Below are 16,919 nucleotides of genomic sequence, written 5' to 3' on the forward strand. Positions count from 1 at the left end.
AGAGGGCCTAGCACGCCTGATGCCTCCAGATCGAACGTTGATTAGAATTTGTCGCCCTACAAAACTAAGTCGTGATTTTTGTTGTTTCTTTAATTCTGAGCTTCTCTGACAGTGTCAGTCATCTGCTATACACATGTCGTGAGCAACTCACATGCTGTCCTTCCAAGCAGATGACAACAAACATAAATACATTTATGGTGTTTGACGTGACTCTGATCCATTTCAGCCCTCATACTCATTAATGCAATTTCGTGTTTCTTTTAAGGCATTTTCCAGACTGTCTAACGTGCCTGCAACCAGGCCCCGGATCCACTAACAACATTATTTTTCTGCTTGAATGGTGTAGCTACTCAGTACAAAACATCATGTAGCATCCTTCACATTAATATAGACACCAAATTAGCATACACAGTCTAGATATCAGGATTACAACAAAGTATTTTAGTACAAATAAAATGAGTCGGATACCTTTCACAACTGTAATCATTTGAATAATGCAGATGTGTACACTTTCATTTCCAATATATGCTGCAAACAAATGTCTGGTGGGTTTAATGTAAACCTATAACATGTTAAACAACAACAAAAATGTTTCAGGATTCATATGGGGACACACCGCTCCATGACGCCATTGCTAAAGATTTCCGAAATATCATCGAGATCCTGGTCTTGGTGCCCAACATTGACTTCACACAGCAGAACCACAGAGGCTTCAACCTGCTGCACCATGCTGCCCTCAAAGGAAACAAACTGTGAGTGGAGATCATGTCCGGAACTTTGTACGTTTTTAAAAGCTTGGTTGTGACATCAGATTAGACATTGAAACATGAGACGGTGGGTATTTACCCAGACGCTTCAATCGAGTGGGGATTTTCTTGGAGTCATCATCTAGCAGGATTAGTGGAAGAGCATCTTGTGTTGTTTTTGTAATGCTCCAACAACCAGCCTTGGTGGTCCCATATGACTTACCATAACTAGATAATGGTTAATAATGGCAAAAGGAGGAACAGATCAGCACTAGTTTGGAGTGGTCTTATTTTTATATATTTTTGAACGGGTTCAGTGAGATTCAGTGTAGTTCAGTTGAACCAGAATCATCAGTGCTGACATGTTTTTAATCCCACAAATCTCCAAGTCTCCTATAATATGAGCTTGTTAGCCAATCAGTATGGACCTTGACAGCCATGTTATCTGGTAGTTTGAATGCACGTATCTGCCTGGGAAATGATGGTTTATTGGCGTCAACTGAGGACTAGCAGGTCAACACTATCCGTAACAGATAGAGAGCTCATCTCCCACACAGCTTCTGCTGCTGTCAGCAGGCTGCCAGTCGATATCAGGCAAAAATGCAACATTTACTTTTGCACCCTGGTTCCCTACACATCGACTTGTCCTCCGACATTGGTCCCAAACTGCATTCTGTGTAGTCATTTTTCAGCAATGCAGAACCAGAGATACACGATAGAAAAAAGATCCAAAAAAACTGCGAACAGTGTACCAGATCAGTTTTCCCAGCAAAGACCTACTCATCACAGCAGTCGTGAAAGCTTTCATGATTTGGCGAGAGGTTGTGTCACTGCTGTGTCACAGCGCTTATTGAGCGCGAGCAGGGAAGCACATTTGTATTTTATGAATATATCATTAAAATGACACCAATAGAGAGCTGGTGAAAGATCAGCTATTTGACTCTGAACCGAGGTGCTTGAGGCCAAATATCAAGGCTGCCTCACTGACGCACGTCACAAAGGCTCCATTGTCTGCTGACTGTGTTGGTTTTTGGCTTGTTAACACTGGAGGTGCTTCATCACAAGATGAGCCTTGACTTCACACTGAGCATGCAGGCAGAAACGCCGGACATACCTGAATGTTCTCACAATGATAAGGTTTCCGCCCTCAAACACAACTAATTCTGTCTGGCTCCTTTTTTGGTGTGCCGGTGTCCTCCTCTGTCCATGTTGCATCCCACACACCCCGAAAAGCCCTAAAATGTAGAGAGAACAAAGCAAAAGTGAAGTTATTCAAGTTTTCAGTAGCAGCTTTGATACATTTAAAATCAAAATGTTACGTATTCATAGAAAGTATGTAATTTATATATATTTTTTATTCCATGACTCAAACCAACCTCAACAGTTGAGCAGTTTGTACTTTGATATGTGATATTCACATAGACTGTTTACATTGTGCAGTGCAGATCGACTGCATGCATTACTGCAGCTGACCTGAGTTACTTTGAGCTGTAAAGTTATCTTATTCTCTTTTTTATTATTATTTTTCTTGCTATTTTCAGCAGTACAATCGATTCATTGCTGTAAAATGCTTTGAAAAGCACCTTGACAGGTGATTTCTTCACATAGAAAAAAAGAACAAGATAGTAAGTCTCCTCACAGGCCTGAGCGACGACTTGGAGTTGATATTTTTTCACAGTGCACCAAGTCTGCCTGGCCATCATGAGGTTCCCGCTTCTTCGCTCCAGGGCTTTTACGACCTCACATGAACTTTACGTCCAAAATGATAACAAAACCATGTAATGGAAAATTATCCCCGGCTCTTTTTAAAGCGTTGCCATGAAAGAAAGGAAGCAGCAATGAAAAAAACCCAGCACCACCATGAATAAGTCCATCCTTCAATGTTTCAATTAGAGCTTTTATTAGAGAAGTGTTTATTCCAAAGAGTGGGCGCCCTGTTATTGTCATTAGTAAAGGCTTTCAGAGTAGATCACCATAGCTTGGTCCTCTGGTTATTTGCCTGCAGACTCTCCACCATCTACTTCTGCCACTCTGTCAAGTACTAAACCAGTGTAAAATAACCTGAAGTCAATCCATTTTTCTTGCCAAAGGAAAGCTTTGAAGTGCTAAATTCTGCCCTTCCAACTTCACCTCCCTGTGACCCACATTCCTCCATCACTCCAATAACCAGCCCGCTCCAAGCTCACATTGTACACACCTTGAAAATGACCCTACACTAAAAATCTGATCTGAGGACAGCCCTGTACATCACTGCAGTATGTGGATAAATGTCAACAGAGCATGGGTCAAAAAAATCCACACAAAAACAAGCAGTGAGAGAAAGCGAGAGAGGAAAAGGAACGGGAGCGGAAGCTCCAGTAGACAGTCGTTTAATAAATGTCCAATCTGTTCTGGCAAGCGTCATATGCGCAGTGCCGGGAGTTGAGGCCGCACTCCCCGCCATTCATTTAGCTTGACATCGGCCGCTGCGCCAAGAGGAGAGACACAGGATTTACAGTGTTCAGGATTGGCTCGGTTCACCAGTTCAATCATATATCACCAGCAGGCCTCCAAAGCATTCAGACAGCACAGGTGATGTGCGTTTGTTGTACCTTTTCCTCGTTTGCTCTGGAATCACAAATTGTAGTGTACAGTTTGAATGTGCGCAGGCATTAGATTGAGGGTCTACCTCTTATTTAACATGAGATTAATCTTTGTGGCGTAAATTGAATTGTTGGTGAGTGTAGACTTTAAAAGTAGATTTTGTTTGGTTTGTTTAATGCAGCAGCTGTGGTTGTCCTTTGTTGTTTATTTGTGACAGAAAGATCAGAATGTTTTCTTTATTAGCGTATTTATTTATTGTGAGGAAATGGAAAAAGAGGGCTAGAGGCCAAGTTCACAAACAGTCCTGGGAAAGAAAAGAAATGAGGCAAGCAGCCAGATTTCCTCTGGAGTTTTCAGCTTCACAGAAAAGGCAAATGGAGAGTGAGGATAGGGCGGTTGGTCTGTTTGTATTGGATTTCTCCCTCTTTTCCTCGTAACTCATTTCTTTCTTCCAACAGTCCCTATTGACTCCTTCCCAGCGTTACATTGTGCCTTTTGACTTAAACTGTGTGACACACACCGGATAGATTTCACAGCATACCAACTCTCAGTGCTATAATTATACATGGAATCCTTATTTTTTTTAATTTCTTTTGTCACCGCCAAAGTCAAAGAAGCAGCACTCGCCCTTGGACGTTTATTCTGCTTTGATCAAGAAGCAACTTGCAAACAAGCATTATGCAAAAAAAAAACAAAAATAGCCAAACGATGACTCCGGTCTCCGGAAAAAGTCGTTACCAGCGTGCCCGAGATGCCCTCTAGCTGTTGTGTGTGAAAGCATGTTTGTACAGAACTGTCCCAAAACGTCAGCCCAAGTCTGAATATTCATGAACAAACAGGAGTAACGATTATGGAAATAATACAGAGAAACGAGTCGTGGTGGGTGCAAAGGGGGACACAACTGCGAGGGCGAGCTCTTTCGCTCATCGAAGGTGCTCTGGAGAAGACTCCAGAGCAGGAATGATATTTCTCTCTGTCAATACCATCACACACACGCACACACACACGGAGCTGCATTGCAGGTACAAATGACCTCCAACACAATGCCCCCCCCCCCCCCCCCAACAGCCTTCATCCTTAGTAACGCGCCTAGAGGAGACCATACGTGACTCTACATGTAACAAAGCAGCCTGTTCTCTCAGCTCAGCAATTGTAATTTGTTAGTTATCATAATTTAAAATGCATTAAAACGGCCCCTTGTTACACTGACGCAAACGCAATTTGCGTTTTTCATGTTCCCCGTACACTACTGGGAGCGTTTCTGCAGTGCAATATCAAGATGATGACACTATCTGGATGCATCATTTCAGAGAGTTGGTGTGTTGATGAGCTGAGATGGCTCAATTAGTTTCAGTGCATCTGTCATTCAGGCTGTGATTTTGTTGTTAAGCGTCTTCAGGTTGTAGAATGAAGGAAATGTCAAGCTGTGTCAAAATGTAGCGGAAGATATGATTGTTAAATATTCAATATTCAGGTCGAGAGATTTTTAAGATTTTCTTTTAACTTGCCGTGAAACTTAGACTAACAGTTACATCGTACATAATAGAAGGATAGTTACACATTGGTGATGTGGAGGTGCTAGGGAGAGATGGGACAATGTAAGATTTGATCGTGATAAAATGCACTCGCAGCAAGTTGATCGCGCTGAATTTCTATTGATCATGAATATCGCCAAATGAGTGACTCGAGTAAGCTGTCCAGCTCGCTGTCACCGTATAAAAATATTAACTTTTTAAAACCACATTACAGTAACGAAGCAACCATAATTCTGAAGTAATTGTCAAACAAGGTAAAAGTGAAAAAATAATAGATATAGTTTTGACATTAGCCGTCTGTGCCCCAGCTTTAAAGTTTGCTTAAGTAGGAACACCTACTGTATGTATCGCATCGTGTTTTGTTTTGTAGTCGTTGGCTTTTTATTGCTGGATTGGATATGAAGACGCTCGTATACATTATCGGTTACTCAACGCTTATTGATGTTCTGCTGGTTACTGAGCGATGTATTGACGTCCTCTAGTTGCATTCTGACCCCCCCCCCCGCCTCATCTATCAACATCAGCAGCGCCAGTGTGTCCATACAGCGGAATCCGAGCATCATTAGAATCAGCCATAAAGGAAAGGTTGGGTCACGTCGCACCAAAGCTTCCACGGTGCTCGCTGAAGGCTGTCTGCTTCAATTTCACACGTCATAAAGCAGACTCAGCTACAGAGCAGGCCAGCCTCACACTGCAGCATCAGCCCCGCTGCGTGAATCACAACAACAAAAATAAGTTGTCGTAGTCTCACTTTGCTGAATGTGGTGTCATCCTCACATGGTTCAAATGTTTGACGTCGGAAGCGTTTAATGTTGATTGTGATATTCTGTCCACATTAAAGCACACTGGTTTAATACTGAACGTGATGATGGCCAGCTTTAAGGATGATGGCGATCTCCTATCAGTTGCAGCTTAAAGGAACAATTCACGTCTAACACTTAAGGTAGGGGGGGTATTAAAGAAAGGGTTAGCTGTACATCAGGAGCCCAGTTAGCTGTGTTTATTGAGAACTGGCTGCGTGTTGTGGCCGAGTGTTTTCTTGTTATATCGGCTTGTTAATAGCTCTGCAACAGCTGCGTCTCTGTCCAAGCTGGCGTCGAGTACACTGTGGCACAGGATGGCGACGAGCTTCAGATTCTGAGAGGTCCATACAGTCTGTGTCTGATGTCTTAGTCTGAGCACTACTGAGCTTAAATCAACAAATGTGGATGAAAGTGGCTACTTAAATATTGTACAGCATCACATTTAACAGAGAATATTTATATTCACCTCAACCACCAATATCTGAATCTTTTTGTATTACTACTGGGCACTAGGTAACTGTGACATTCAGCAACCTGCAATTTTTTAAAGTGAGAGGTGATTCAGTAAAAAGCACTTGGGCCACTATTACAGATACAACTCTTCTTAATTGGAGCCGTGGAGGGTGTTGTGCACTCTGCCTGATTGAGTTTTGTGTTGTCTGTCGTGACGGCAGGGCCACAGAGAAGATCCTGGGCAGAGCGCGGCAGCTGGTGGACGTTAAGAAGGAGGACGGCTTCTCCTCGCTGCATCTGGCCTCCCTCAACAACCACCGGGATGTCGGCGAGATCCTCGTCAAGGAGGTGAGCTGGAGACGGGGTGCACATCGCCGTCCTTTTTAAAAAAAAAAACTGTTTTTGATCCGTCTCTTCTTCACTGCTGATAAATACAGTAGAGTTGCACGAAGCAGAATGCACCCACCGTCGTGTCGCACGTCGAATTCACCTTCCTCTCCCCACAAGGGACGCTGCGACATCAACATCCGCAACAACCGGAACCAGACGGCGCTGCAGCTGGCGGTCACGCAGGGCCACACCGACCTGGTGCAGCTGCTGGTGTCTGAAGGCGCCGACGTCAACATGGAGGACGAGGACGGTGACACGGCCATGCACGTGGCCCTCCTCCGCCCGCAGCTGGCCAACGTTATGCTCAGCCCCGCCGTGGGAACCAGCAGCACCGAGGAGAGCAGCGAAGGTTGCTCCTCCACGTCGCTCTACTGCAGGGTGAGAAGCGACGTTGAGGTGGCATGTTGTCCACTTGTTCATTACTTTTTGTTTTAAAGTATTCTTTTTTTATTCCAAGGGGAGTAACTAGAGTGGGATTTTGGGGTGACGGTACACACGGACACATTCTTCAACACGAAGCTTTGTTTGGTAGAAAAGAAAAGAAGGGAAGCTTCACGACATGACTGCTCTTCACCATTCAGAATTCTCAACTGATATTCTGTGATTGTTGACATTACTCGCCTCATAATGAGAAGGACTTACAATGTAACTGCAGCTGTTGACCACTGAATTCTGGGTATCGTTGGGACAGAGTGATCTGAAGGGAAACAATACAACTTGCATGTGAACACAGTGAAAATATATGAACTGAGGTCTAAATACTTGAGACTGGCGAGAGTGTAAACAGAAGATATGGCTGCTGTAGAGACAATCCACGACAAATAAACAACCAAAGGAAGAGTCCATAAAACACTCAAAGAGGTGTAAATATAGAATGGCTGAGGTGTAAATAGACACTAAAACGGGCAGAGATTAGGACTGAAGGAGGGACAAAAGGATTAATGCAGTCTTAAGACGATCCAAACCGACTCAAAGCGCGGTAAATAAAGACTTATGGGTTGAGATCAGACTTAGTATTGAAGCAGGGAGGGAATGGTAAACAAAACAGGGACGGCATTTGTTTACAGTCTGAGCGGCTGCTTTAGGATAAAGGGGTTAGTTGGCTTTGCCAGGTAAATGAGGGGATGAATGGGTAAGAGCTGGGAAAGGGAGTCTGCTGGGATTACTTAAAGGTGAAGGGCGGCTATCTGAGGAGGGAGGACTTTGCTCTATTGTGTAAACGGGTCACGAGAGAGGGGTTAACTGAGGAGAAAGTCATCACACCGGTCACAAAGGGATACGACATGCAACTCACAGCACGCGTCACAGCCTCGTTTTATGGAAGAAATCACCAAAATTGGAAATGGAATAGGATTGTACGTCTTGATAACCAGCATTGAAGATTTATTCTCTTCGAAATAAAGATGACCTCATCTTTGACTTTAATCTCTTATCGCCGTTTTAAAAGCAAGTACCGGCAAGAGACCGAGAACGATGGTGTACAATGACGGGAAAGAGGAAGTGCTGAAGGGTGGAGAAGTGAAGAGGGCCCACTTAGTGTAGCTATATAGATCTGGCAAAGACGGAGATCTAGTTAAGCTGTCTGTGATACATTTAGGAGGACACCAGGTCATTACCCCCCCCCCCCCCCCAGAGGATGTCTTGAACACTCCATTAGAGGCATGTGGTATTATTAATCCTCAACATCAATAACTGACTGAATGTCAGACCTTAATGTGACACTTTGACATTTTGAATTTAATCAGTTTTTTCTCTGTTATTTTGTGGGGGAGGGGGATCCAATGCATCACCGCTGCACTCAACAACGACCACCAATGGCTATGTTAATATCAATCATGGCAAGCTAGGATACTGCTACTGCTGGCCGATAGGCTCAACAAGGCCTCGACTGAAACTGAAGGACGCATGTGATTCTTCACTCCAGTTCAGTAACATTAAACCGGAATTAATCAGTCTTTTTTTGGCCACTTTTTTCAGCACAACAAGCTGTAGCTGTAAACAGTACACTGACACACTACGACGCTTAAATCGTAGTGAATGTGTGAGCACGCAGCACACACGGAGGCGCGTTATTGCAACATTATCTCAAGAGTTGTGCTTCACGTGACCCGGGGAACGTCAGTCCAATATTCAAACCTCATTTAACTCCGTGTCCTACAACTCCTGAGGGAAATATCTGGTTCTTCAGCGGCTAAATACTTTACCATGTTCACCAGCTAGCTGCAAACTGTGACAGTCTGCTGTTTGTAGCTGAGCAGCTCGGCTTTTTCACTGTGAAGTTGTGTGGGTCATAAAACCAAAACAAGCTGAGCTGAAAGTTGCTAAACTGCAGAGCTAGGAGATAATTCTCAGTGGTTTCATCACTTCGAGTCACACCTCTCACATTACATATCATCATTTTAACCCATGAATCGGGCATTAAACACCTGCATTGCTAGTCTGAGAGCAATTTACTCACAATAACTAGTTTGGTATTCCTCATTGAGAGACCTTGCTTTGTGCAGCACATGACTGTTCCATTAGTTGGTGTTGATGTCAGTGTGCCAATGGAGAATGTCCTTTTCAGTCTACATGACTGCAAACACTGCAGCTTCACTCAACATCCTGGCCACCTGCCAAGCCAGCACACACACACACACACACACACGCACACACACGCACACACACGCACACACACGCACACACACGCACACCCATGAAGGTGGCTAGACTGTAGTGCTCAGGGCTGTTTTTGCCTCTGCCAGCAGATGAGTTATTGGGGGAGTTCTTCAGTGCTGATTAGATTTGGGCTTATGAATCAGCCTTAGCTGGATTGCACTGGTTTTTACTACCATTCCCTTTATTTTGTTGTTGCTCACTATCAGCTGTGTCCCTGACACAAACATTTTTCAAAGTATTCTCAACTCCTACCATTTCCACAAGATCAGTCCTTGGCCTCAGCGAGGGTGCGCTTGTAGAGGTCCGCCTCAAAATCAAGGTTTTCAACTTACTCTCTCGTCCTCTGTCTTTTCCACCCTCTCTTCCCGTCGTCATCCACAGCTGAACGCTTCAGGTCTTCTGGGGAACGCCGAGCTGAGCGTTGGCTCGGCCATCGCTTGTTTTCTAGCGCAGGAAGGGGCCGACGTAAACTACGCCAACCACAAGGGAAAGAGTCCCCTGGACCTGGTGGCGGACAGCACCATGCTGCAGCTCATCAAGAGCTTCTCTGAGAAGCACAGGTACGTGTCTGGAAAAGCAGGGCGGACATCCATATGCCTTTGGGTAATGCTACTAAATATGTTGGACTGTTAAACCAAAGAGTAGTATTTGTATGGCCATGTTTCAGACTCTTTTTACATGCAGATTAACTATGAATTTAAAGATGAAGATAAATCAGCTGCTACAGGAAACAAAAGAGATTAAAAAAACAACAACTGCACTTTGAGTTTTTGTGCGTAACAGCTGTGTGTTGCCTCTCAGGTTGCAGCGTCTGCAGGCCATCACATGTGGGGAGGGCCTGAGCAGCGCCAGCCTGCGGCGGGTCCACACTACGCCAAACACCATGACCAACCTGGTTCTTCCCACGCCGCCGGGGCCCAGCGAATGCCTCATCTGCTCCGAGCTGGCTCTGCTGGTTCTCTTCTGCCCCTGCCAGCACAGCGTGGCCTGTGAAGGTGGGTGGAGACTGGAGTCAGTGGAGGACTCGGTGATGATGAAGCCAATGGCAGCAAAGGGCCGCACGGTTATCGATAGGCAGATTATGGTTTTGTGTGTCAAGAGAAAGAAAACGTAGAGAATGGCCTTTTTTCATATTGAAAAACCATCTCCAAATGTGTCGCTACGGTTTGCTTCACTTGTATTCTGTTGAAATGTACTGTCTGTGTCTCCGTGCTGACGTGGTTCTTGTTCTAAACAGAGTGTGCCCATCGAATGAAGAAATGCATCAAATGCCAAGTCACCATCACCAAGAAAATTAGACACGGTAAGAATAATCCTCTTGTTCTTGTTATCTGGGTTAATAGGAAAATTATATAATGGAACATTTTCAGACAAAACAATGTCTGAAACAAAAAAATATTCCTTGTAATGTTGATTTAACAGCTTTTATTTCTGGATTTTTTTTAAATACAGCAACCTTTTTTTTATATTGTAATTCATAATCTGCTTGTACTGTGTGTTTCTTTTTTATAACCAGGTTTAAATTGTGCATTCATTTACGATTTTTTAAAATCATTTTAAAGTCATATATACGATGTGGATTTTCGGTGTGGACATCCAGAGGAGAGGACTTAGAAAAATCTGTCTGTATTAGCAGTGATCGCTAGTCTTGAGGTGTCAGTGCTATAGTATAAAGCCTAATTATTTTCCAACCGGTCGCACGGTGGATCAGTAGGACAGTCCCGTCTTGCGTAGCATCAGGAGCCAATAACCTGTAGATATTGCCTAAGTCTGTTAACTCGGTTCCTCATTGCTTTGACATCATCCGTGTTGATGACACAGACCAAACGGAGGTGGACTGCAGCCCCGGCACCGAGAACTCGGAGCAGCACAACCTGCTGGAGCAGCTGCAGTCTCGCTACCGGCAGATGGAGGAGCGCATCACCTGCCCCATCTGCATCGACAACCACATCAAGCTGGTCTTCCAGTGCGGACACGCCTCCTGCATCGACTGCAGCGCCGCGCTCAAGACCTGCCCGATCTGCCGGCAGACCATCCGCGAGCGCATCCAGCTATTCGTCTGAGCTCCTCTGTCATCTCAGCTCTTAACAACCCAAAGAGGATGTCCGACCCGGGGGGGCTGGGAAGAAGAGTGGGCTGGGAGGGAGCAGCTGTTACCTTCGAAGACCCAGTGACCTACACCTGCTCATCATCCCCCCCCCCCCCCCCCCCTTATCGAACACTCGCTCAGCCCATAGGTCGCTTTACCATAAGATGCTGTGTTACATCGCTGAGAGTCCACTGTTTGTTACATTTTGAGTAGTTTCCCTCTCGAGTAGCGCAGGCAGGAACATGTCGATAACTTTAACTTCATTTTTCGACGTCAGAACAGCCGAGCCGGACGGGAAGCAGACGAGGCAAATGTTGCGAGGCGATGCTGCCTCTTTTGAGTACTTTTGATTGGTAAGCCGGGAGAAAAATGTCCCCCACCTCTTCTTTTTCCCCCACTCCCGCCCAGCCTCCACCTCCTGTAATCTGTCCCATCTTTGCTGCTTTAAGTGGATGTCTGTTACCCATCATCCTCTCTGGCTGTCCGGCCTCCTCTGTTTACAAGGCTGCGCAGAATCAGTCCCCGTCTTCTCGCCCCTCAGCCCGTCCTGTGAATTATGTTTGCTCTCATTTGTACCAATCTCTTAATAATCTGTGTTAGTCTCTGCAGAGGGAGTTGGTATAACTAAAGGCTCTCTATATATAGTCCCCAACCACTCGCCTGTATGCAAGGGGAAATACACACTATATATGCATGAATATATGCATATTGTAAAGCTGAAAATGACTGTGTTATCATGGGTGATTTGTCGTTTTATTTCTCTCTGGTTACATTTGTGGTTTTTAATGTAGCGATCAGTACAGGTTATTATTTATGTGTGAAAGGTGGTTGATGAGGTGGTTCAGTTGATGTTTGCTCTGCAAAAATGTTTTTGTTTCTACTGAACTTCACCCCAAGCCTATGTCCTCTACTCAGGGTATCAAACCATTGAAAGCACTTGTGATATCCATAACAGGTTAAAGAGTCCCCCCCCCCCCCCCCCCCCCACCAACGCGCACACACACCATTACAGAGCTACAGTGTATCGGATCATTTTAGTGGAGGGTCACAGAAAGAAATGGTCATAAAGGTCTGCAGTCGTGACTCACAATTCACTTTATCAACCCTCAGAGTTTCACCGTCATTCGTGAAATGAATGTTTGCAGAAGAGTTGCTGCAACAAAACTGACATCAAAACAATGTCCTTGAAGCATCCAAGTCAGCTTCAAAGAATTGTGTCGGTCGGCCTGTTTGTGTCTAAAGACCCCAGTCTGTGTGTCATCTGACTGGTGTAGAGAGCCCCACGGGCAGCGGGTACTCGTCTTTTGTTATTTATCCACCAGATGCATTGTAAGATATAGAATCAGAAGGGCAAAAACGTGACATTGTTTTGTTGCACCTCTAGTTCCAATGGAGTCATTTCAAAAGACCCCCCCCCCTCCCTTTCTCCTCTGGAGTTCTGGATTGTACATCATCTTCATCCTTTATAAAGTGTTGGTGTGTTTTCTTGAAGGGCTTATGCATATGAAAAAAAAAATCCTATTTATTTTAATTGTTATTTAATTTAGATTTTCTATAATAAACCTTTTTTTTTTTTTTGGTTGTCTTCATTAGATCCCATATTTTGGGAGAGCCAATGTTTTAAGATGTACATTTGAATGTCGGGGAAGAAAAATGTATCCTGTCTCACTCTGCCTTTTTTTAATGTGTAAAGAAAAAAGATGTAAGAGAAGCAAGCTGGAGAGACTGAGACGCGTTTACCACGAGTTTTAATTTGAGGAAAGAACTTTTACATCTGTGCCAAATCGCATGAGGATGTGCATGGATGGGCATGCACGCCCGAAATTTATCTACACGCACTATGCTAAGCCCCTCCGAGCTCAAGGGAGGGTTCACTTGTTCCAGCAGTGTGAAGTAAACTAAAAGCAAACATTGATATTTGATTTCGGTCAAAGTAAGAAGTGTTATCTCAGCACTCTGTCACTGGCGTTAGAAGTTGAGCTCATGGCGTTAGCCTCCTAACTTCAGCTGTTGTGCTCCGAACCGCCTCATGTTCTCAATGACGAGTGACGCAACGGTCACCTCCAAAATATTACCAGTCCCATATTGTTTGGAGCTTTTTACAAGTATATATTTATATTTTGTGAGACACTATCGATAGAGGGACACGTTTCTTACAGAAGTTGCGACCTTTTTAAGGATTGTCCGCTGGTGTCCTGAGTTAATGGGTCTCGAGGTAAAGGCATTAATGTTTTAGAAAAAGGGGAAGATGTTTGAGTTCTTTCTTTTTTCCTCCCCCTTAAGGAAGTCTCTGTGAGGGCGGGAAACCAATTCATGTATAAAAACACAAAGCAGAAAATGTTACTATTGGTGTTTACAGTTCAGCTCTCGGAGTTCTGATGTTGGCCTTACTGTCCATTCCTCCTCTGTTGATGTTTTTTTTCAGTTGTATTCTGTACAAACATATTTTGCAATAAATATGGAACTGTTTTATAAGGACTTGGCATAGATTGTGGTGCTTTTTTTTTTTTTCTTTTAATTATTACATTTTTTTTCAGGATATTTTGACGTCAAATTCTGAAATTCTCTCATAAATGAAGTCCGCTGCAGACAATCAAGTGAGTCCAGTGTGATAACAAGCTCGCCTCCTTGAACCTAGCAAACCTAGTTTATATTTAGCATTTTCCACAGTTTAGACATTTTTGTGTCATTTGACGCACTGTTTCACTGAAAATTGAGTCCCAATATACAGAGATTTTAAATGTTAATTTTACACTTTAGCGTTGTAGGTTAGTGATTGTTCTATACGCATCTTGCATATCTCAAGCAATGTAATTAAGTATTTTCAACTGCAAAATGTTTTTATTTAATTAGACATGGACCAGAAGTATTAATATCATATTTCATCATGGTGAAGTAGCTTCTAATTCACCATTATAAACGCTCACATGAATAATACTGGTTCTCAGTCTGAACCCCACGAGGAGGATAAACATGGTGTTTTAAGTTTTCATAAAAATGAAACTATTCTAGACAAACTTTCACTGACTCCAGTTTTGGGGGAAAAACAATATTGCTTTTGTAAAGAAAACGACTTTTTTTTTAAAAGGTGTAATATTTAAACATTTCTGAACCAATTTCACATTCGCATCCCCCTCTTGAGATTGTCCTCAGTCCAGGTGAACAGACGGCTTTGAGGCTTTGAGCAGCTTGTGTTGGCTGTGACCCGTTTCGTCTGGACGGTATATCTGTGCAGCGTCTCCAATGCTGCCTTGTGCCACTTCTTAGTCCTAATTGTGTTGCGGCTCAGATGGCTTTGGCATATGACTCAGCGCTTTGGCAGTGACGTCCTCTCTGAAGACAACATGGCAGCCATGAACACTGGCTGCACGTACAATGCCGCTGCGAACTCTAACCAGTGTATTGTTGTTCTTATATATTTACAAAGCTAAAAATGAATTGATGTGAAAGAAGCCTGTATTAGTGATTTCGAGTAAAGTATTCAGAATTCTGTCGGTACAGTTTGTTAGGTGGTTATATGTCATAGTTATATTATTATATAACATGCAAAAACATTTTCAAAAATGAACAGCCACTTTGAAGTACGACTGCAGTTAGCAGTGTATGTCAGTATTTTTCCTTGAAAAATGACAGAAATTAAATCAGTTTTCTTTTGCTGAATTATTTCAAATCAATTTGGAATGAAATTAGTTCCGCTTATATTTGACACATATTTGACACGTTTATGCCCCAATACTTATATGTGGAAAAGCGTATTTGCGTTGTTGATTTGTTTTCCCTTCATTATAAAGATTTATAAGTTTAATCATTACATTTTACACATTCATATATCATTCGTAATTTTCTGTCAAATGTCCTTGTGATGTTTTTTTCACTGTTTCTCCTTTGTATATTTTTATTGTTCGAGTTTATCTCCTTTTGATGAAAGTTGTATACTGACCTTAGCTAAGTTTATTTCTATTGATAATGATTCTAATACAATGAAGAGTTGTCACAGTTCCTCCCTAAAACCCATCTTTGTCAACTTCATAAAATATAAAATGGTGTTTGCAGGTAAACTGTCCTATTATTTTGTCCACTTCATTTGTGTGGCAGACAGTAGCAGAGCTTGTGTTTACGGGATGTGATGAGACCACCATCTACTGGTGAAATCAAAGTAATGGGGATTATTTCCTGAACATCAGCACCCTGCTCTCAGGGATCCTACAGGGGGCACACGTGCTCACAGATCTGCTCCCTGAGCCTCACGTGTGCTGTGGCTTCCTCTCCTTTCTGGTGTCTTCATTTGCTGCTCTCCTGCACAGTGCATTCACATCATTCACATCATTCACATCATTCACATCCACACTGACAGGCTTTTGTTCATTACACAGCTTCAACTGACAAGCAGAGTTTTTAAGTAAAAAAAAAAAGAAAGCCAGACGAGAAAGTCATGTCTCATTGTGGATAACTCACAAAGAATGACATGTTTTAAGAAATATTTAAGTTGAAACTTTTCAACATTTAGAGGGCTGTGTTTGTTCGCTTTCTTGCTGATACTACTTTGCATGTCAGGTTGCCAACCAAAAGAGACTTCAGGGAGTCTGTCTACAATGCCCCCCCCCCCCCCCCCTCAAACCACACCCTGTCACTTCAGTTTTTGTACGAGTCAAACAAACATATAACGTCAGAAGTTGTGCTGCTTTGGTAGTGTAGCTTTAGAGATGCTGTAGACGTTTAATAAGTGGGTGCTGCTGGAAGGCATAACTTGTACAGCACTGTGATGTTCCCTTTTCTGCTTTACATAGAAAATAATTTTTAATTTCTTTATATTCACTTTCTCTTTTTACATTTTTAATATTGTGATACTTACATTAGGTTCTTGACTACATTTTGTTTCAACAGGTAATTGGTAATTGTATCGGAATACATTTTTTTAAGTAACCCTCCCGACCCTATATAAGTATGACATGTACAACACATATTAATATGTGAGATTTAGGTTTTCCCCTGTTTACAGTCTAACAGCTAAGCTAGACTAATTGGCTGCTGGCTGTAGCTTCATATCTAGACAAACATGAATTATTATTAAATATATTCTCTCCTTGGTCATAAATTAGCGTTCATGTGAAATGATGAAATGTTTCCATCAGAGCATTACTGTATAGCGTACAGTTCACGTAAGCAGCACTAGAACTTTGGTTCCTATAAACTGGTTCCTGACTCAACAAGGAAGAGACGACTTCTCTAACGTTACTTACAGGATGTTGAATGCCGATGAGACATTACAGATGATGATGATGTTTAAAGCTTTTCTGTCTGAGTTAACGGCCTTCTGGTGTTCTGGCACTTGTTCCTGTTTTCTTTCCGAGAAATAACTCAAAAATGGATGTAAAGACAATAAGGGGAAATCATTTAGTGCATGCACATGTCTCACCTCTCACGTCAAAATCATTTCACTGGTGGGAGAAAAAGAAAAGGTGGTTTGATATATCTTTTTTTTGTTTTTAATAACATGTAAATATTCAAACTTTTTTTTTACTGTTATTAAGAGAATCATGTGGAGGGTAATTTGTGTACTTGAGCATACTTTTTATTTAGATATTATATTGTTATTTAAATAATAGACTACTTTACCACATGGGCTGGGTAAATACCGGGTGAATACTCGATTCTGATTGGC

General features: G+C 42.8%; 1 protein-coding gene across 4 annotated transcripts in view; it reads left to right on the forward strand.

Moving 5' to 3' along the window:
- mib2 (MIB E3 ubiquitin protein ligase 2) overlaps positions 1-13,735 on the forward strand; it is a 40,534-nt gene extending 26,799 nt beyond the window's left edge. For all 4 annotated transcript variants that reach the window (XM_079273329.1, XM_079273331.1, XM_079273330.1 and 1 more), the window contains 7 exons: positions 598-752; positions 6,342-6,468; positions 6,628-6,888; positions 9,550-9,728; positions 9,970-10,163; positions 10,406-10,471; positions 10,990-13,735. In XM_079273329.1, the coding sequence (XP_079129455.1) occupies positions 598-752; positions 6,342-6,468; positions 6,628-6,888; positions 9,550-9,728; positions 9,970-10,163; positions 10,406-10,471; positions 10,990-11,231 (1,224 nt within the window). In that variant the 3' untranslated portion in view covers positions 11,232-13,735. The remainder of the gene's footprint in view (positions 1-597; positions 753-6,341; positions 6,469-6,627; positions 6,889-9,549; positions 9,729-9,969; positions 10,164-10,405; positions 10,472-10,989) is intronic.
- Positions 13,736-16,919: the final 3,184 nt, after the last annotated feature.

This window comes from Melanostigma gelatinosum (assembly GCF_949748355.1).
Source record: "Melanostigma gelatinosum genome assembly, chromosome: 8".
Classification (NCBI taxonomy): Eukaryota; Metazoa; Chordata; class Actinopteri; order Perciformes; family Zoarcidae; genus Melanostigma; species Melanostigma gelatinosum.